This window comes from Mustela nigripes, chromosome 2 (assembly GCF_022355385.1).
Source record: "Mustela nigripes isolate SB6536 chromosome 2, MUSNIG.SB6536, whole genome shotgun sequence".
NCBI classification, from domain to species: domain Eukaryota; kingdom Metazoa; phylum Chordata; class Mammalia; order Carnivora; family Mustelidae; genus Mustela; species Mustela nigripes.
In genome coordinates, this window is record NC_081558.1 from 99145934 (window position 1) to 99168057 (window position 22124).

A 22124-nucleotide genomic window follows, 5' to 3' on the forward strand; every position below is an offset into this window, starting at 1 on the left:
GAATAAAATGTGGGCTCCTTACCCCTAGAGGCCCTGCATGACGTGCCCCTGCCCCTCTTTCTGAACTCCTTCTCACTTTGCTCCCTCCACCCTGGCTTACCTGCCTGTTCCTTGAACAGGCTGACCTTGCTCCCAATTTTAGGCCCTTTGCACCTGCTGTCCCGCCTGCCTGGAGCCCTGTTTCTCCAGCTCCCTGAAGTTTATGCTCAAAAGTCCCCTCCACCTAGCGCCTTCCTTCACCACCCAATGTGCTCCTCACTCATCCTCCAGAAGGATCCCTTCTACCTTTCTCCGTCAGTACATGACTAAACTAGGTGGTGATAATGGTGCGTCTCCCCATCAGAACGCATGCACCTGGAAGGCAGAGTGTGTCTGCCCTGCTCACTGGGGCCTCCCCAGAATGATGTCTGGCCCAAAGCAGGGACTTAGGGACAGATTTATTGGCAAATAAGCACAATGATAGGGGAAGTTTAGCCAGCGAGAGGACTCATTCTGGGGTTCCCGGGGAGGGCTTCCTAAAGGAAGGGACATTTGCTGGGGAGAGAGGGAGATTTTGGAGAAAGGGGTTGCAGAGAAGAGGCAGAGAAAGCTGGGTAAAGTGGCCGCAGAAATCACATCAGAGTGCTGGGCCAGCGATTTCTGGATGATTGCAAAACCTTGGCAAAAGGCTAACGAGGTGAGAAAGAGCACCCACACCTAGCGTTCCGCCGAGCATATGCGGGGCTCTGGGCTGAGCGAGCCTGCAGCACAGCCGCCCTGGAAACCGCCTCCTCCCCGGAAAGCTGATCGCAAGGGCGCCCTCTCGTGGCCAGAGTCCCTAGAATGGGGTCCTCCTCAGGCTCTAGTGTCTCTGCCAGGTGCCTCCCTCCCTCTAGAATTCCTGGATTCTTGCTCCTTCCTAAAAACAAATGAACAGGCACACGGATGGACAGACAACCGCCGCCCACCCACGGTGGCAAAGTTGGTCCTTTTGTAAAACCGCTTAGACTTGGCATTTTGAATGATTTTACCGTATATAAAGGTTGGGGGGCAGTCTGTTGGTCAAAATTGCAACAGCACACATCGAGCCCTTCCTCTGTTCTGAGGACATTCCGTGTATTCATTAACTCAATCCTCAGTACTGGGGACTGTGACTATCAGTGTCCCCATTGCATGGAAGAGGAAAGAGAGGCCCTGAGGGTCGAATGGTGCCCCCGTGACCAGGCAACCTAGTGGTGCAGCAGGATTCACTCTAGGCCAGTCAGCTCCCCAGCCAGGATGGGACTGTGGCTGTGCCACACTGAGGCTTAACAGAAAAGTCAGGCCGTGGGCAGCTAAGGAGAGGCTGGAACCACGCTCGGTGCAGTGGGAACAAATGTATCTCCTGTGGTCCCCCAACCCCTCAGATGCCCCCAGAGACCTAGAGCTCCAGGAACTGCCAGTAAAGAAAAAACTCCACAGCTGAGGATGGGGTAGGACATGGCCTTGAGCTGCCTGACCGCCCAGGGCAGGGAGCCAGGGGTGTCCCTGTGCCAGGCTCAGCCCGCCTGGCTCCTGTGCCGACAGCCCAGCCCTGCGGCCCGCGCGTGGCCACGTCTCTCAGCCTGCTTCACCATTTATGGTATCTGAGCCTCTGTTTGGCCTTCACAGGCCAGCAAATCCCCACACCAGGAGGGAGTTCTCACTCACGCGGGGCTGTTCTCAGAGCAAACCCCAAAGACTCTTGGCAGAGCTCTTGCTGGGGACCTGTTTCTGCTTTAAAACATGTGTGCATGGGCAGTCACACAGACCCCACTTCTCCCACAGACCTGGGGACAAGGAGAACGGCCCCAAAGGCTCCTTGATCCTTCATCTAAGGACCCCCACCTCCAGAAGAACTATTAGCTCAGCTGGGTCTCTTTAATCCAAACTAAACCCAGGCAAGTGGGGACAGGCACAGGATTAGCAAGGCCACTGGCTGAAGTCAGTGGGGAGAGTCTTGGGCAATAGATCCGTCAGATGTCACTCTGGCCCTCTTGCCCCTTACTAGGCTTTGGAGCAGGCCATGTGGACTTGCAAAGAGAGCCCCCCTGTTGGGAAGGGGAGGGTCTCTCCTCTGGCCCAAGAGATGAAGCTCAGATCTCTTTTTGTTTCATTATCACAATTTCCTGAGGCTCTTCAATGAGCCATGAAAGGAGGGAGACCTGTAAGGACAAAGCCAGAATTCCAGCTGACAGATTCCAGGGGTGGGGGTAGCCAGAATCAGGCTGCCTCCTGGGTGTGACCGGCTTCCTGGAAGGAAGGAGAGGCCAGGTGATGGCTCCATGCTAGCGCCCTTCAGAGAAATTGGGGAGTCCTGGGAATGGGCCCCTTTTCGGCAAAGAGCCCCACAGAGCACCAACCCCTAATCCTTATAGGGTGACGCTGCCCAGCCTACAGGGCCCAGGCTGTCCCCATGGGCCAGTGAATGCACACCCTGGAAAAGGGAATAGGACGGAGCACAGGCTTGGAGTCACAAGGATCTGTGTCTCGAAGCCCAGTCTGACTTTACCAGCTTGTGTGCTTGGGGGAGCTGCATAAGCTTTTTGAGACCTCCAGACCCTTTGGTCTAAAATAAGGGAGAGCGTGGGCCTCCCCAGGCCTGCTGAGGTCTAAATGAGAAAGTATTTAACGCAGTAACCAGCACGTGATTTCCTCCTTGCCCTTTTCGGTGGAACCAGGTCGTGTGTCCTCCCAGAAGGCAGTTGCCCACGTTATAGGGAGCACCACCCCACACCCCCCAAGAGCTGAACCCTGCGGGGCAGAGGGAAGAGACATGGTCTCCTGCCAGTATGCTAGGGAGCAGGGGCCTAGGACCTGGGAGGTGGGGAAAGGTAGGGAAGCAGGCTTACCTGGACACCCCAGCCCCGGGGAGCATTCCCCTGGTACCATCACCATGCCTGCCGACCCCACAGCCCAGACAGTTCTGTTTCAAGTGCCGTGACTCCCCTGGAACTTCCTGGGACTAAGGGCTGGGTGCGGATCAATGGATGAGCGTGGTAATCATATTACTGGACACCAGGCTGCTGATGTATGAAAACCAGCCTAGGCTGGTGGGAAGGAGCAGGGCCAAGGAAAAGGGGAACATCCTGGGACCCTCTTGAAGCCCCTAGTGAGGGAGGCAGCACTTGTGAGACCCCCTGAATCCTAAGGGGGTATGCGAGTACTCCTCCTGGGGTACCTTTCCACGTGAGGGGACTTCTTACCACTCTGGAAGCATCTTGAGCCAAGGGAGCCCTTGCCTCTTTCCACTGCATCCTCCCTCAGCCCCACTGGGGTAAGGGGGTGGGGAGGGGGCCTTTGCCTTGTGACTGTGGACCTCTAGAGGCCATTGCCTCCACCTGCCTGCCTTCAGGTGCAGGGTGCTCTTTCTCCAAAGCAGGTGTCTGCATCAAAGGTGCTTCTAGAGAGGCGCCCAGAGGCTCCTACCATGGACAGTGACCCGGGCGCTGCAGGACACCTGCCCCACGGTGTTCTTGGCCAGACAGGTGTAGATGCCGTCATCTTCCGGCAGGGCGTCCTGGATGTGGAGCTCGGCCACGCCAGCCTCACAGGAGGAGTGAGCATACTGGATGGGCTGCTCTGTGGAGGGAAGCACAGGAAGGCTCAGGCTGGGGGTGGGAGAGGCTCCCCAATGTGGGGCTGCAGCTGTCAAGTCAACCATGTTTGCTCAGACCCACTGGGCTGATGACGTGTTTGGCCATCCCCTATGAGGGGATAGAGGAAGCCAGGTGTTAGGGAGGGAGATGAAGGAGACAGTGATTGTGGAGGCGCAGGAGCAAGGCTGGGGCTGGAAGGACTGTGGGGAGAGATTCTGGAAGCACTGCAAATGCAGGAGGGAAGGGGGCACAGTTCTGTGCATTTTGTTTAAAGGAACAGCCCCAACATCCATAGCCTGGATTTCACAGAAGTCTGAGCCTGGAAAGAAGCTTACAGGGTCATCTGGCCCAGAGCCCAGCCTCAGGCACAACAGAAGGCTCCTGGCTCCTTTTAGACGTCTCCAGAAATAATGAGTCCATTTCCCACTACAGATATTCATCAGAAAGCAAGTGTGTGACCTCAATCTGATGCTGCAATTCGGTGCATTTTGGTACATTTTAGGGTTCATGGAAAAGATAAATATGGGAAACTAAAAATGACTCTGGCCCCTTCTTTCCAGAGTCCCTGCCATGAGAGGCCCTTTATTCAGGACACATAAAGTCCTGCATGGAGATAGAAGTGCATGCTATGAACGTCAGTGGTTTCCTTAATGCTATACGTCCCTGGGACTTTATCATTCCAGGATGTGAGCTTTTATTTCCAGGGGAAAAAAAAAATCTCATCACTGAAGATTCTGGCCTCAGAACAGGAATGTGTCTGCTCACCATATAGGAAGCAACTGTCAGTTGCTTCCCCTGTCAGGCCCCAGGGTCCTGGTTTGCACTTCATAAAACTGGGGGTGGGTAGTGGGGGGGGAGGAGAAAGTGCAGAAAGAAGTCCTCTCCCTGCAGTCCAATGTTTTCTTCTGCACATAGCAACACCTCGCGTCTCCATGACAGTCTGCAGAGACTGCCAAGCAAGCATGCCATAGAGTGGGAAGGAAGAGAGTTTGCCCTTCATAAAGGTGGGGCTGGGAGCTGGGGAAAGGCAGGGGCCAGGATTGGGCGACCGAGAGGACTGAACACACAAAGCTCTTGGCTTTTTGTGAAAAGAAATGATACTCTACAACCTGTCTTCCTTGAGAACATCAGTACATTCCACGACATCTATCAAAGCGTCTCTGCTGTTGAAATGTGCCAACAAAGTGTTTGAGATCTCTTTTGTTACTGGAGCATAACTCACTTTGGCTCTACACACATGGGATAGGATGGTGGCTCCAGAAAGGAGTTGCGGGCTCGGGGCACTCAGAATTGAGAGCCACATAACTCTCCCCACCAGGAGACTGGGAAGACTGGTTAGCTGCCCAGAGAACTTGAGCATGATCGCCCTCTAGTGGTAATGGTGTGGAAATGCCAACATTGACCAAAAATAAAAAGGTAGGGTGGCTTTTCCAGGTCCTGAGGGGTACAGACCAGGCGTCCGCAAACTACTGCTCATGGGTCAAATCTGACCTGCAGCCTGTTTCTGTATAGCCTGAAAGCAAAGAATAGTTGTTACAGAGTTTAAATCGTTGAAAAAAAAATCAACAGGAAAATATTTCGTGATCTGTGAGTAGTGTATGAAATTCACATCTCAGTGTCCATAAATAAAGTTTTATTGCAACACTGTCACACTTATTCATCTACATATTGTTTCTGGCTGCTTTTCTGCTGCCACAACAGCAGAGCTGAGTAGTTGTGACAGAGACAATATGGCCAGCAAAGCTGAAAATACTTACTATCTGGCTTTATGGAAAATGTTTCTTGACCCATGGTCTGGATTCTGAGCCAGAGGGAAGTGAAACTCTCTTACTCAGATGCATTACTAGTCCTTAAAGTCCGTGTTCTGTTCCAGTTGCAAAGAGGCTGCCTCTTTGTAGTCAGTTCCAGGATCCGATAGAAGCTCTGTCCATAGCGAGGTGCGGAGGGAAGGGTGACTTCAATTGTCACTTATTTGTCCAAGAATATGACACATGGGAAAACTATATTCACCTTTTCTCACTGACTAGAGATAATCTCTAGCAAAGCCTAAGCAAACTATACCAACTAGGGAGGTTCACAAGTAACACGTCAATAGTGTAGAAACAGCTGGGGCAATTTGGTGCATAGCTGACAGGTGCCAATGTCCGAAAGGAGCCTGTTCTATCAGCCCTGAGAGGTCTGAGTCCCAAACATTCTGTTTCAGCTCATCTCCTCACCCATAAAGAGGCTGATGTCCGGGGAGTGAAGAGGGGTGTCCAAGGTCCCCCAGCCTAGATGGCAGAGAAGGCTAAGTGCCCTTGTCTCCTGACTGGGAGCTCTTCCTTCATCCTCCCTGTGGATCCCCAAAGCAGGGGCTCCCAAAGCAGACCCCATTCAACATCAACAACTTGATGGACTGTTCTCGGTTCTTTTTTGTTTTGTTTTGTTCTGTTTTGTTTCCTTTAAGATTTTATTTATTTATTTGACAGAGAGAGTGAGAGAGCACAAGCAGAGGGAGCAGTAGAGGCAGAAGGAGAGGAAGAAGCAGGCTCCCCACCAAGCGGGGAGCCCAATGCAGTGCTTGATCCCAGGAACCCAGGATCATGACCTGAGCTAAAGGCAGATGCCCAACAGACTGAGCCATTCAGGCACCCCTGTTCTCAGTTCTAAAATTAGAGTTCTCCCATACTTTTGGAATCAAAAGGCTTTTTTTACCAAGAGAAGAGTGATAATATATGACTGCAAATTTTTTCAGAAGACCTTAAAAAAAAAAAAAGTTGGAATGTCTCTAGGACTATAACATTAAAAAGAATTGCTGGTCTACAAATCCTAAAACCAACTGTCACTAAATAGAAGGTAAGGTTCAGGGATGTCTGGGTGGCTCAGTCAGTTGAGGGGGCTGCCTTGAGCTGCCTTCAGCTCAGGTCATGATCCCAGGGTCCTGGGATCGAGTCCCATATCTGGCTCCTTGCTCAGCAGGGAGCCTGCTTCTCCCCCTGCCTGCAGCTGCCCCTGCTTGTGCGCTCTCTGACAAAGGAATAAATAAAATTTTATAAAAATAAATAAATAAATAAATAAATAAAAGGTGAGTTTCCACGAGTAACTTCTAGTATGGTTCATTTATTTGTTAATTTGCTTACTTATTGACTCAACAAATATTTATTGAGGACCTACTGTGAGTCTGGCCAAGTTGCTTGTGCACCCACGTACATTAGCTGTTTCATATAAAGGATCTAATTCACCTTCACAGCCCCCACCCTGGGAGGCAGTTGACATTATTCCCATGCTGCAGGAGCTCAAGGCTCAGATAGGAATAGCAATTTGCCCGGCGTCCCCTGCCAGCCAATAGCAGACTCCATGGTCCTGTGAGCTCCCTGTACCCTGCAGGTTCATGCCAAGCCAAGTGAGAAGGCAAGCAGGGCCAAAGGGCCCAGGGGGCTGGAGCAGGGGGAACTCACCATTGAGCAGCCAAGTAATTTGGGGGACCGGGGTCCCCTGCACTGAGCACTGCAGCACAAAGTCCTGGCCCTCGACGACAGTGCAGTCCTTCAGGACCCTGGAGAACGAGGGTGCTACCTCCAGTGCAGCCAGACCTGCAAGGGCAGAGAACACACGGGCCATCTCAGACCACAGCCGGCGGGCACAGGCACCGGGCTTTCTCAGAAGCCTGGCTTGGCCTTAACCTCTCTGCATGCTCGGAGGCAGGCTGCACCACAGGTGTAGAGACCTGGGGCCAGAGACGGAGAAACCAGCAGTGGCTTATTCATGGCCACAGAGCAGCCCAGGTCCACAAGCGCTCAGGACATGGGCCTGCCCCCTCCTCTGGGACTCAGGCTCCTCCTCGCCTGTCTTGGAGCACCCACAGAGCTCCTTCTTCCCTGTTTTCCTGGTCCCCCATTACTCCCCAGCGTCCCTTCTCTCCTTTACCACATGCCACTGGACCTGCACAATCTTGAGAATCTCTTTGTAACTGCAGAGACAAACATGCCCACTGGGGAGGACATTTCAATTTTAAAGTGTTATTTTTTCCAATCCCAGGACTGGATTAAACAACAAAGACTCACACGTGTCCTAGTTTTCCAACCTGAGCCAATGGCTCAGGACTGCTGGGGCCTGGGACAATGCATTCCTAAGTTCCCTCAGGACTCTGAGGCATATTTTCATTGAGAACCATTGAGCAGAACTTTCCAGAAGCCCTCAACAGGTGGACTGGGGAAGCATTTTGTAGATTGGGGGGGTGGGGCTTAACTAAGAGGAATAGGGATAGATGGTTTCTTCCACAAGCAAAACATACTGCAGAAATGTCAAAGTGGCTGGGAGCCAAGAACGGTGAAGGGATTTGGTGATTAGAAGAGGCCTCCCCTGTGCCTCTCAGGAGAAGCTATTCCATGCAGTGGTGAGTGGTAAGCTATATTGTATTGCAGGGGTTTAAGGACGAAAGCTGGTACATGAGCGCTTACTACATGCCAGGCACCTTCCCACATGAGACTGTGACAGTGCTATGAGATTGTTTTCTTCGGCTCATTCTATAGACCTGGTTAGTAGTTTGTCATAGTCCGGCCAGCAAAGGCAGGCTTTACACCCGGCTCTCTACCTCTGTCTCTGGACTCCCTCCTCCACACCAGAGCTCCCCTATGGGCAAGTAGGCCGTGGGAGAGCAACTAAGTCAGAATAACGGTGCATCCGATTGGGTCTGGTGCCAAGGGAAGGGATGGACTGACTACCTCGAGAGGTGTGGCCACCTCTATCCCTTTCCTCGGCCGGCGTCACATTCCTCACAGGGAATGGCCTTTGGGAGCCATTGAAAAAAACATGGACTTCATGTCAAGCCAACATGGATTAGAAATAGGCCATCTTTTACAAGGCCTGTGACCTTGGACCAGTCATTTAACTTCACCACGGCTCAGTAGTCCCATCTGGAAAATGGGTGTGACTATAATTAGCTCCTCGGACTGCTAGGATAATAACTAAATGGAACAACAGAGGTAAAGCGTTTAGCACAAAGCCTGCCACACTGAGCAGGCTTTTGTGGAGTGTTGGCTGTTACCATCAAGGAGAAGCTACACATGGAGACAAGACCTGCCACGAGTCTGGGGGTGGAAGACAGTGGAGAGATGGAGTGGGAGCTTAAGGAGCCACTGAGCAAAAAGCAGATTTTCTTTCCTTTTTTACCAGAGCATGCTTGCAGGGAGAAGGGAGAGGCCGCTGCATGCGGGCAGGGGGACAGACGGAAGAAATGGTGGGAGAGTGAATCATCATTAAGTAAGATTTCTGGGGAGCGGGGAAGGGATGGACAGAGAAGTCCTGGTAAGGGAGACAGAGTTTTATGTGGTAACAGGAGAAAACAGAGAAAGAAGGTAATGCCAGAGAAGCGGAAAGAACACACATCAGGGGACTTCTTGGTGAAGTTGTCCAGAAAGGTTTTAGAATACTCAGTGTCTCCAAAGGGAGAGGGAGTCCAGAAGCACTTTTTTGCAAAGGCAGAGTAAGGGCTCCCGAAAATCCGCTCCTCCACACAAGCAACAAGAACACTGGCCAAAACAGTCAAAATCCACTTTTTCAGAACTCCGGAAATTAACCAAAGGCTCACAACATTCTGAAGGGCATGCATTCAAAAACCAACAGCTGACTGTTGGTAAGAAGAGCTGGCTTGGCGGCATGTGTAATTCCCTCCCTGTTCGTCCCAGGTTCTGTGGGAGCTTTGAAGACCACATTCTCTTTCACCCTAAACTTGCTGCAAGTATAGTCTCAATGCACAGCTTCCATTTCGTAATCATAGCGGCCACTCCAACATGTGGGTTTTTAGCCTTTGCTGGACATGATGCTGCAGGTCCATCCCCTGCACAGAGCCTCAGCTGAGGAGGCTCAGGCTCTTGGACTTGTGAACCCTACAGGCATTCCCACCTCCAAATGGAATGGAGACTCTTTCTTAAGAAGAAATTCATGGACAGAGTGAAAATGCCAATTAAGAAGTAAATCAACGGGGCACCTGGGTGGCTCAGTGGGTTAAAACCTCTGCCTTTGGCTCAGGTCATGATCCCAGACCTCGATGGATCAAGCCCCACATCAGGCTCTCTGCTCGGTAGGGAGCCTGTTTCCCTTCCTCTCTCTCTCTCTCTCTCTCTGCCTGCCTCTCTGCCTATTTGTGATCTCTGTCAAATAAATAAATAAAATCTTAAAAAAAAAAAAGAAGTAAATCAACAATACCCATGTGGTGAGAAGTAAGACTACTCCCCACCTCTTCCTAAGCATCCCCAGTTTCCTTTCCTTGAGGCAACGTGTGGACCCTTCCAGAAATGTTTAATGTATGCATAGGCATCTCTTTGCACATATCTACACAGATTCTCTTCCTTTTATGCAAATACATATGACACCTACAGCTCTGCGCTTGGCTCTTCTCCCATCCTAGCATCTTGGACATGTTTCACCATCAGAGTCCGTAGGTCAGCAATATTCGTTTTACTGGCTGCATGGAATCCCACTGTAGGGATGAACCACTAAGTTCTTCTCCTTCCTTTTTTCGGAAAAGTCTATTATTGCAAATTTCAAATATATACACTAGGAAATACAGCAGTACTGTGGATTACCATATACTTGTTTCTCAAATGTAATGATTATCAACTCATGGCCCCTCTCATTTCATTTGTACTCCCACCAGCTCCCACTACACACGGATTATTTTGGAAGCAAATATCATCTATCATTTCCACTAGTAAGTAACTCATTTTATATCTCTAAAATACACAGGCATTAAAAAAAAAACCAAAAGACTGCAATCTTATCTTAAAAATGGCACTAATTCCATTCTATCAAATACCTTGTGAATGCTCAAATTTTCCTGGTGTTCTCATTAAACAAAGTTTTAAAAGGTGTCTCTATCAGGAGCCACACAAAGTCCATGGATTGTGATTACTGATATCTTTTACGTATCTTTTCACCTAAGTTTCCTGTTGGTTGTCCCTCCTTTTCTCTTTTTCTTGCAATTTATTTGTTTAAAAAAACAGGCAACGGTTATTTATCCGTTGAACTTCTAAAAGCCTGAAATTTGCTGACTCTCTCCTTGTAGTTTAATATGTTCCTCGATGGGTCAAGGGTCCCTGAATGGCATTTAAAATAAGAAGGAAATTTTGTAGAGAGATAGATGGGTACAAAGATATTTATCACAATTTTGTTACAATAGTGAAAAAATGGAAACAATCAAAATCTTTAGTAGTAAGAGCAAGTGTAATCAGATACAATATTCTTTTTTTAAAATTATCTTTTAATTTTTTTTATAAACATATATTTTTATCCCCAGGGGTACAGGTCTGTGAATCGCCAGGTTTACACACTTCACAGCACTCACCATAGCACATACCTCCTCAATGTCCATAACCCCACCCCCTTCTCCCAGCAGCCCCCCCAGCAACCCTCAGTTTGTGAGATTAAGTGTCACTTATGGTTTGTCTCCCTCCCAATCCCATCTTGTTTCATTGATTCTTCTCCTACCCCCTTAACCCCCCATGTTGCATCTCCACTTCCTCATATCAGGGAGATCATATGATAGTTGTCTTTCTCTGCTTGACTTATTTCGCTAAGCATGATACCCTCCAGTTCCATCCACGTCATCGCAAATGGCAAGATTTCATTTCTTTTGATGGCTGCATCAGATACACTATTTTAGGAAACATTATATGGCCATGAAAATCATGTTTTTTAATAATATTAAATGATCTAGAAAGAAATCTATAGAACAATGCTCATGTAACATGAGCAAGGTAGAACAGAAAGCAGTATACAAACAGCACAATGTCGATTTTGTTTTAAAAACATTAAAACATCATTTATTTCTGAGTCATAAAACTGTGTTGTGTTTAAATCCCCACAAGGAACAGCACAACTTTCATAAACAGCTATTACAATAAACATAAAAGAAGCGGGATCCCACATCATCTCATATGACTCTCAACGCGTATATTTAGTGAATGTTTGATTCTCTGTGGTTAGAAAAGTGAGTCATGGCTCTCCCTGGACAGCTGAAGGGCCCAGAAAAGGAAGCTGTCGCCAGGCCTGCGCATGCTTATTCTGAGGTGACTCTGATGTGAACTCCCTGTCAGGAGTCACCTGTCCTGGAGCAAGGACTTTGGGCTTAGCATGTGGGTGGGGATGATGCTTTTTTATGGGCTTGTACACCCTGTGTGGGGGCAGAAAGAGGCGACACTCCTGCATGGATGGCCCCCCTAGAGAGAACCCAGGGTGACTAGAGACTTGTACTCACGTTTCACCAGGAGGTTCCAACCACAGGACACCTGGCCCCGGACATTGGAGGCCGTGCAGCTATAGCTCCCACTGTCCCTGGGCCGTGCTCTCAGCAGGCAGAGGTAATGGCATCCACCTTCTTCATACATCTCAACCATGCCTTCTCGTCTCCTCACGGGGGCACCTTCCAAGAACCAGGTCACTTCAGGTTTTGGGGTCCCTGAAACTACAGGGCGAAGTGAAGCACGTGAGGCTCCCTGAGAGTGCACTGTGCTTGTGGGGTAGGTGGGATGCTGGACCCAAGGGAGAAGCTCATTCTGGTGTGAGCCGCCCTCCCCCTGAATAGTCTCTCTTACCCCTCCCCCTGCACTGTGCATGAGTAAACGTCTCAAGAAGGAGGCAGGGTCTGTGGGGAGGAGGGATGTAGGGCGACAAGTCAGGTCTCCAGATCAGCCAAAGCCAGCAGAAGGGAGGAAAGAGCAGGAGCCCCTGTGGTTTGTTTTTTGATGGTGATAGTGATGATGAGTTTTCCCCTCTAGGGTGGTTAAGAATTAGGACACAGGGCCGATGCCATATCCAACAATGAACAGTGGGCTACTGCTCAGTGTTCCTGCAGAACAAGGTATGTTACTAGACTGAGTCCTTCTTATAAGGTGGCTTCTGGGTGGGCTGGGTTCTAGTCCAAGGGGCTGGGCAGATACCACTGCAGGCTGATGGAGGGAGTGACCTCCCAGGGGCTACACTGGTGGGGCAAGGTGGGACTTTGACCTTCCTTAGCTCTACTCACCCTCACATCTGAACTTGACTGTCTGATCTTCACTGATTTCCTGGCTTTGGGGCTTGCTCTCAAATTTGGGGAAGGTGGAGTCCCTCTGGCTCTCTACGGGGATTTTCCTGGTAGCAACCTTGCTCACCACCTCCTGGCTTCCCAGACCAGTCTGCCTGGTAGGGTGAGTGGCTTGGTGGGGTGCAGCTGGCCACTCCCTCTCTTCTCCAGAAGACGAGAGGGTGCTCGAGATCAGTGCTCTGGGTTCCGGCTGGACTTTTGCAGCCTGCAGGGTGATGGTACTAGAAGTCTTCTGTAAGATGGGGCTCCTCAGGGCCTTCCTGGATGAGTCCTCGGACAGCTCTGGCTGGGACTCCTGCAGGGGCTGAGGCTGGCTACTTGGGGCCCAGGTCAGGGAGCTCCCCCTCTGGGCGCTGGAGCAGTTCCTTCTTTCGGCGGCAGACTCCAGGCTGTCCACTTTCGTCCCCTGTGTGGTTCCATTGGTCACTTCCTTCCTGATATCTGAACTGGGTGCCTTTGTTCCTCTCACCAGTGACCTGTTTGGTGGTGGTTGGGAAGGGCAATGGGAAAGAGTAAGGGGAAAGAGAATGGTTATCTGGTAACTCACAAGCATTACCCATCACAAGCATGGATTCCAGGGATCATAAAAGCCCATGAATGAAGACAGCAGGAGCAAAAGTCTCTCTCTGCAGCTTTCTCAGCTTCCCAAGGCAAAGGGCAAGCCACCATTCCTGCCATTTCCTTGGCCCTCAGCTCAATCCAGAGCCTGTTCTATCTGCATTTCTCCAGTCTGCCTTTATTCTCCCCCCAACCCCTGAGCACCACCCCAGTTTCCACTATGCAACCGCCTCACCCTGGTCCCGGCTGCCCTCTGATCCACGGCCTGCATGGCAGCACAGCTGACCTTCGCTGCAGTGAGAATAAGACCGAGCTTCTCAACGGAGCCCGCAAGGATGCCCTGAGTGAGCCTCTTGGACCTCACCAGACTATCTCCACGGCCTGCCAGGCTGCTGCCACACCGATGTTCTTCTGGGGCCCCTGGGGGGCCCCCCTGGCTCTCATCTCCCCACTTTCACACATGCTACTGTCCTGCTGGGAACACCCTCCCTGAGCTTTTCCTCGCCTGGCTAATATTCTCCTGCAAGGGCCTGAACTCAAACATCAAGCAATCAGGAAGGGTTTCTGCGACTCTCTAACCTCCTTCCTCTGCCTTGGACCTGCCGCAGCTTGTAACTCTGGCTTCGGGCAGCTCTGCCAAAAGCCCTTTCCCTCTGCCAGGCATCTACCCACCCCTTGGACCTGGCGTCTAGCCAGGTGTCTAGCCAGCGCCCTCCCTAGTGACAGCTAACCGGGACTTAACTGTGTCTTCGAGTCTCGCTGTGCTGGCGAGCCTGCACCAAAGCCTGTGTGGCCTACCACGGCAGGAGAACAAAACCAAGCCTAACAAGAGCCCGACTGTCAGCCCTCCCTCCTATGCAGGGACTCAGAAACTCAGGGCATTTCTCCGTTACAACCTCTCTTTTCTTGCAGGGCATGTCAAGATGGAAACAGTGATGACAAAGCCTAGGCATACCTATTGGCATTGTCCAAACCTGGAAGAAGGGAGAAGAGGAGACTGTTAGTGGACTATCTTATGTACCAAGAAGAGACAATGATAAGACAGCACTGGTTTTCATTTCTTAGGGAGTACTCACCTCCCCAGCTTCTGCCTGGCCCCCATCTACACTCCTCCCACCTTCCCTCTGCATCCCTGGTGCTGAACCGCTTGGATTAACCGGATGAGCTGGGAGCTGGTCAGATCTCCAGCTCTAAGACACCGTCGAGGCCTCCACGGCTGCCCTGGGCCTTCTCTGGAAGTCTCGGTGACCATACCCTTGTGCCATGGGACGTGTCCCATTCATCGGCCACAGAAGGAAACCAATTGAGGGACAAACCAAAATAAACATCTGAAAATTTCAAACCCAAACAGTTTAAGTTACTTGTGGCCCTCAAAAACAAACCTTCCCAAATGATCTGTTTTGACAAATACCTGCTTTAAAAATGTACAGAGAAAGTGTAATTGGATTCAGTTCTTCAAAGAAAAAAAATACTATATACACATATATTTTTCCTGATGCATCATTTTTAAAGATTTTATTATGGAAAATTTCAAAATGTACAATAGTAGAGAGGATATAACCAACTCTGAAAGCCATCACTCAGACTAAGGAAATAGCACCATTTAGCCTGTCTTTTTTATTCCTTTTTGTTTTGGATTTCAGAGCAGCTTCTTCTGGGAGTTATTTTAAAACACATCCCAGGCAGCATATCATTTTGTCATTAAGTACTTGGGAAGGGAGAAGTTCTTTAATTCAGAGCTAGGGCAAGTCAGGGGTGTGGCTTGACCATTCTTCTTAATGCCTAACAGCGGGTCCGATCCCACGGTGAGCTGTGAAGTCTCATTCCTGGGTCCAGACCAGGACTTTCGGTGGTGTAGAATGAAACAGAGAATACCAGGGTACTGTGTGTGGTACAACTTAGGACTGTTTTAACGGAAACAATATGTTTATATCCATATATATGGCCTGTGTCACAACACAGAACAAAACGCTTTGGGTTATGAAAAACACTCCAGGCAACAGTGGTAAAGAGAGTAAGGAGGAACAGTTTCTGAAAAGAGAAGGGAATGTGGAAGAAAAAAATCATGGGAGAAAGAAAGGTAAGAAAGGGGGAGGAGAGTGAAGGTTGTTTCCCTCCCACCTTGCTCAAGGTTCCCGCTCGATAGAGCGATGTCAACCCCCTTCCCTACCCATACTGCTGCTTCCACAGGCTGGACTTGGCAGAACCAAGGGGAATGTAAAGAGGAGACAGATTCAAAGAGATTTCCAGGGAAGAACTGACAGGGCTGGATGCCTACAGGAAGGAGGAGGCAAAGGTCAAAGGAGATGCTGAACGTCTGGTCCAGATGCAGAGGAAAAGCAGAATCCTGCAGTAGAAAGAGTTTAAAGTTGAGGGAACGCCCGAGGGGAAGGACAGAGAGGATGATAAGTTAAATTTTAGGCAGGTTAAATTTGGGGTCATGGCAAGGTATTTGGAATGTCCACTCTTCTGGTGGCAATCAGAGGTACAAAAAGGAATGTGAGTGAGAAAAAAGACACTGAAGACACAGGTGTGGGGCACCGTGCCGGGACATGGGTTCGAGATCCTGGCCCAGGAGGAACGCTCGGGGAGGGGAGTGGATCAGTGGAACATGTTCCTGTAATGAACAGCAGGGTATAGAAGCCAGGCAGGGGCATCCTGTAAGAGCCCCCCACCACTTGATACCTTGGATAGAAAGTTCGGCCGACATGGAGGCCTTCCCTGACCCATTCACCACCAGGCATGTGTACACGCCCACATCATCGCGGCTGACCTCGTGGATTTCCAGAACTTGTACCCCATTCTTCTCAGACATAGACACACGGGCACTTGGCTGCAGGGGAACCTCTCCCTGTGGATGGCAAGAGGGCAGCTGGGTCAGAGAAACCTGCTTACTTCATGGCACCCTCCAAGCCTGGCTGGGATGGACACCAGGCCTGGGTAGCACAATCCTCCGCTCTGGGCTCTGTCAGTGTGCTCAGAGAGCAGTCTTTGGACAATCCATGGGCCCTGACTCGAGGTCTGTGTGTGCGGTGTGGCGGCATCAGGTCCGGCTCAGATCAGGTGTGTGAGCTTGTTTTAGAGATGCCCTAGTTCAAGGTGGGGAGCCTACATTCCTCACGTTAGCTCTGCTTGGCCACCCTCTCCTTTACTCTTTTCCCAGGCTCAGTCCAGCAGAATCACAAAATAGGGAAAAGGTGTCCCCTTGCTCATTTTGGTCAGGGGCTCCCACCTGTGAGAAAGCTAGTCTCATAGGCCTCTACCCCAAGCTTTCCCCAAGGTTCCTCCCTGCCCTGCTGAACATCCACCCCACCCCTCACGCCCCGTGCTGCTGCCACTCCCCCTCCTCCAGCCCTTCTGCTATGTCTTCACACCACTAGGCCCTGATTGAAATACTCCCAACAGTATTTTGAGGGAGCTGGCATCATCTCTGGTCTCATAGATAAGGACACGAATGTTCCAAGAGACCAAATGATTTGCCCAGCATCACATGTTTTACAAACGAGGGAGCTGTGGCTTGAAACCTAGTCTCATGACTTCAAATTCCACTCTCTGGAGATGGTCGGGTCTGTTCTGACTCAGAAATGTTATGCTGTTTGGGGAGTGTGTGGATTCTAGGACATGGCAGGCTGAGTTACAGAGGCAGAGTGTGCAAATAGAGGCAGGGACAAGCATGGCTATCGGGCATACAGAGAACCCTGGAGAACCATCTACGGTTGAGCAGAAGGAACTGATCAGACAGATGGACACCCGTTGGTCCAAGGGCCTAACCCTCTACAATCAGGGTCCCTGGGCCGGGGCCAGAGTTGGGGCAGATCAAATCTCACCTTGAGCCAGGTGACCTGTGGTTGGGGCCGGCCAGTGATCTTGCACGAAAACCGTCCCATCTGTCCTTCTCGGACTATGGCTCGGCCCAACTTGGTAGCAAACTTTGGTGGGCACTCTCCCCAGATGCTAGGACGAGTCTCCACGGCAGGGGCAGCGAATCTGTCCCTAGAAAGAAATGAGCAGAGAGTCCAGTTGCAATTCAGATCTCTCTGCCCCCACCCACATCACTTGAGCTGGGTCAGCTACCAGCAAAAGGCAGCCTTCCCAATCCTGTGCCTCATGCACCTTCTGGAAAGGTCTGTGGGACTAAAACCTATTTCCTCTACCCCCTGATCATGCAGTGCAACTTCATGTACTAGCCTCCTTTGTGGTAAGTATACCTGAAGGCTACTGAGCTCTGGCTCAAAGCCTGGGTTTGGGCCAACAGGCCATAAGCAAAAGTGATGTGTGCCACATCCAGGCTAAACCCATAAAAAGCCCCTGTGAGATTCTCCATGCTCTCTCTTGCCCATCCTTCTGGCTGGATGCAGAAGATCCAAGAAAGGCTCCAAGGCCAAGAGATGATGGAACTGCAAAAGGGAAGGCGCCCGGGTCCCTGAACGATGATGGCAATGTTCTCTGACTGTTCTAGAATACCTAAGTTGAGGGACGCCTGGGTGGCTCAGTTGGTTAAGCAGCTGCCTTCGGCTCAGGTCATGATCCCAGTGTCCTGGGATCGAGTCCCACATCGGGCTCCTTGCTCAGCAGGGAGCCTGCTTCTCCCTCTGCCTCTGCCTGCCGTTCTGTCTGCCTGTACTCGCTCTCTTCTCTCTCTCTCTCTCTGATAAATAAATAAAATCTTTTAAAAAAAAAATACCTAAGTTGACTGCTTGAGCAAGAAATAAAACTTTCCCTGTGTTAAACTGTTGCCATTTGGGGGCTGACGTGTTACAGCAACTACTGTTACTTACCTTTATCAGCAAAGGTTTCCTTTCCCTAAGAAGTGCCCCATATGAATGGCCTCTCCCAGGTCTGCTTACTTAAATCTGACTATTGCCTCAAATGTCAGCGATCCCTGCAGACTCTGGGCACACAGTACACTCCCTCAGTGTGTGGCAGCTAGACCGCTCAAAGGGGCTATCCCCACAGGCTAGCAGGTCAGGAGGCGCTGTGCGACAGCCACATCATATCCCAGGGGGCTTTTGCTATTACAACCCAGGATGCCCAGGAAGACTTATGCCCCAGACCTGTTCTGTCAGGTTAGCAGAAAAAGCTAATGCCCCCCTTACCCTGGTTTTAACATCCCACAACTTACCCCAAGGTTTTAGAAACAGCAGGCTGACCATGCTTCTTAATAAAGCCCCCTGTGAGGAGGAAACAGAAAGCGAGAGGCTTGAGGAGTCGAGTCTGAGCCACCAACTTGGAGCAACGAAGGTCAGCAAGAGTCAACCACAGAAGTAGGGTAGGATAATGCCGGGAAATAGTTCACCTTGACTGAGCCCATCCTGGGCCAGGCAGGACACCAGGGTGGACACCTGAAATGTATCACTTAAGGCTGGTACTAAGTTGTCCTTCTAGTTCTTAAACAGAAGAGCAAAAGGAGTCATAGAGCCAGTATTAGTGCAGAAAAGTATCCATGCACACCTGTTCTAGATCATTCAACCATTCTGCTGAGCCAATGGACCTTCTACTCCGGGAATTATCGGTGGTGATCCAGAACCTCTCTAGAAGAGGACCCTGGCGGAGTGAGGGAGGGAGATGCACATACATCTCTCTCACCGGATCTATTCACGCTGGATACAATCACCATTCCATCCTCCCACGTGTGGCCCAGCAAACAGCAAGATCTGTCCTGCGGGCCTGGAGCAGACCCCTGGTCCTGGGCTCACCAGAACCCACACCAGCAGCTCTGTGGACACTGTGGGTCCTGGGTAAGGGGCTGTCATGCCGGACAGGATGTGGCTAAACAGCAAACCCAGTCCGACGCGGGCCTGGAGAGGGACCATTCCTAATGTGACCAGGAACAGGAAGTGACCATAACGCGCGGGGGGAAAGGAGGACATTTCTGAGATAGTGATCAGCCTGGGAGTTGTTCTCTTTTTGCCACAAGCTGGGAATGTTTATAAAACCCCACCCAAGGCACACACAGAAAGCATGGAAGTCATTCCCTGAATATCAGCAGGCAACTGCAATGGGAAATTTTCAGGGTGTTTACTGGAAAGGGTAAACTTCCTTAAATTCCAGAACCCATCACATCTGTACGAATGCGTAGGAAGATGGGAATGGGTGCCGCGTGTTTCCTTTGGCGTATCTGGCTCAAGGATTAAAGAACCTTAGTGAGAAAGGATTAATAGCAAACACCAGCATTACATGTAAGCTAGGGTTCCAGGCCACTGACAATGATTATCCATGTATCTCTATTTAACGTCACTCTGTCACGAGTTGTGTATGGTTTTCATTCCATAATGTGGGTTTGGTTCTTGTCACTCAATAGTGTATTCAAGGTTAAAAGGACTTCTAAGCAGATAAAAAGAGAAACTTGTGCCGGGAGGACCCAACTGACCATCACCAGCAAGATGCTGGGGCCCCTCAGACAATAGCCTTCCAGATGCTGGAGGAAGGACCATCCAGTCAGTCCTTTTTGAAAGTATTGGAGCTGGGGCGCCTGGGTGGCTCAGTGGGTTAAAGCCTCTGCCTTCGGCTCAGGTCATGGTTCCAGGGTCCTGGGATTGAGCCCCACATTGGGCTCTCTGCTCCACCTGGAGCCTGCTTCCTCCCCTCTCTCTCTGCCTGTTTCTCTGCCTACTTGTGATCTCTCTCTCTGTCAAATAAATAAATAATTTTTTTTAAAAAAATGAAAGTATTGGAGCAAATGAGAACCCCAAGCTCTGAAGAGGCTCTGGTCTTAGACCAGCACCTTCCTTTCTGGGCCTCAAAATCAAAGGGAATGATGCTAAAAGTAGAAAAGAAAGTTTACAAAGCTGTTCATTTCAGTCATGCTGGTAACAGTAAAAATTAGAAACAGTGCAAACGTCACACAGTAGGAAGAATAATCAGGAAGGTATACCATTAAACATCTTATTCTGCCATCAAATCATGTTGAAGAGTCCACGAGACAGGCAGAAATAGGTCACGGTATGACAGTTTCTCTTCAGCACGTTTCACTTGGCCAGTGAGCCTCTGTACTCCCCTGAGCTCGTCCTGACTGCCATCTTGCCAGACCCAGGGGGCAATCCTGTCCCCCGGCACTCGGGCGCTCAACAGTGTTTGCCATGGGGCCACTCCACTCCCAAGTGCCTTCTCCTCCAGATTCTCCTGCTCTCACCAGGTGCCGAGTCTCTTCAATCACCTTCACTGTTCTGCCTTTGCATTTGGGAGTGCCCTGGGGCTGAGACCTGGGTCCTTGCTTTGCACTTCATATTCCTGCCTCCTCCCCACACAACCCCAGGAGGTCTTACATCATCCAATCACTTTAAATGTCACCTATAAACTGATGGCTCTCAAACCATGTTCCCACCAGAACTTCCTGTTCATTCAACAGAAGTATCCAGAAGAGTGCCCAAATCCTTACAGGACTCAAATCCTTGAGAAATAAAGGGATTTTTATGAAAAGAAGAGCAGGTTACAACATTATCTATTCAGTGTGATCTTAACTAGGAAAAAGTAAAATAAAGTATCAAAACACAGGAAAGCAACCAGAAGAAAATGCATCGAAATTTATTAGTAGTGATTGTTTTGGGGTGGTGGGACTGTGAGGAATCGGTTCAGCTGTATTTTTTAAAACCTATAAATACGACAGTAAAGACAAAAACAAGAGGTCTAGTTACCAAAAATAAAGAAAAAAAAGGAGGGGTGGGCAGGTGAATAGGGCCTCTTGCACCTGTCAGCCACACACCCAATCACTGAGGCTCCCTCTGAAAAATATCTACGTACCGTTCACAGCATTTTTTTTTAAGATACCTTTTTTTTTTTTTTTTTTAAGATTTTACCCATTTGACAGGCAGAGATCATAAATAGGCAGAGAGCCAGGCAGAGAGAGAGACGGTGCGGGAAGGCAGGCCCCCCGCCAAGCAGAGAGCCTGATGCGTGGGCTCAATCCCAGGACCCTGGGATCATGACCTGAGCTAAAGGCAGAGGCTTTAACCCACTGAGCCACCCAGGCACCCCTTATCATGCTACCTTATCACTCACTTCACATTGGAGCAAAGATTTGATAAAAATTAGACTGATCATCTGATGAAGGGATGAACAAAATGTGGTCTATATATACAATGAAATATTATTCAGCCAAACAGAGGAATAACATTCTGACACATGTATTGACATGCAAGAACCCTGAGAAAATCTGCTAAGTGAGGAAAGCCAGACTCAGAAAAACGTCTGATTCCATTTTGACGAAATGTTCAGAAGAGGCAAGTGGAGAGAGACAAAGTACAAAGTACACCAGTAGTTGCCAGGGCCTAGGGGGAGGAGGCAGATGGAGAAGACTGCTCAGTGGGCATGGGCTTCTGTTCAGGATGATGAAAAGTTCTGGAACTAGGTCACACGACTTGGTGAATTGTCCTTAATGTCACTGAATTGTATACTTTAAAATGGCTGCAGTGGTAAATTTATGTGTGCTTGAACTACAATAAAAAACAGAGTAAGCATTTTTAAGATTCTTGGGAGCTGAACATCTTAATCCAAATGCTAAAATTCTTTTATTCCTTAAAAAAAAGGGGAAAATATGGCATTGCCTAAAAGAAGAGCAAAAGAACACTGCTTGAAGGTACTTCTGTTATCAGGGCGAGAGCAGTTTATGACTGATCCGAAGGTAACACAGCAAGCAGTCAGCTAGCAATGAAATGGGGTGCTTATTTTAATGTGAGTTAACACCAGCGAGTTGACATCAAAACGAAAAGAGAATTTGGGCTAAGATAACTAACAAGGTCTATTTATAGGCAAAAATTTGAAGTTGCAAGTTGTCAGATAAGGCAAAATTAATTTTGTGAAACTATGAAATCTGGCAGAACAGTAAGTCTATGGAGAAAAATAAGTGGAAAGGGGATTAGGATGGAAATGCCAAAAATAGAAGAGTAAGTTAAGAGAATTGGTGAAGA

The 22124-nt window shown here is 49.6% G+C and overlaps 1 protein-coding gene across 4 annotated transcripts in view; it reads right to left on the reverse strand.

Moving 5' to 3' along the window:
- The window catches only part of MYLK (myosin light chain kinase), a 265356-nt gene that overhangs the window by 100212 nt on the left and 143020 nt on the right, over positions 1-22124 (reverse strand). For all 4 annotated transcript variants that reach the window (XM_059391085.1, XM_059391086.1, XM_059391084.1 and 1 more), the window contains 8 exons: positions 18341-18389; positions 17046-17211; positions 15904-16069; positions 14174-14192; positions 12601-13136; positions 11833-12039; positions 7034-7168; positions 3427-3579 (listed from right to left, as the gene is read on the reverse strand). In XM_059391085.1, the coding sequence (XP_059247068.1) occupies positions 3427-3579; positions 7034-7168; positions 11833-12039; positions 12601-13136; positions 14174-14192; positions 15904-16069; positions 17046-17211; positions 18341-18389 (1431 nt within the window). The remainder of the gene's footprint in view (positions 1-3426; positions 3580-7033; positions 7169-11832; positions 12040-12600; positions 13137-14173; positions 14193-15903; positions 16070-17045; positions 17212-18340; positions 18390-22124) is intronic.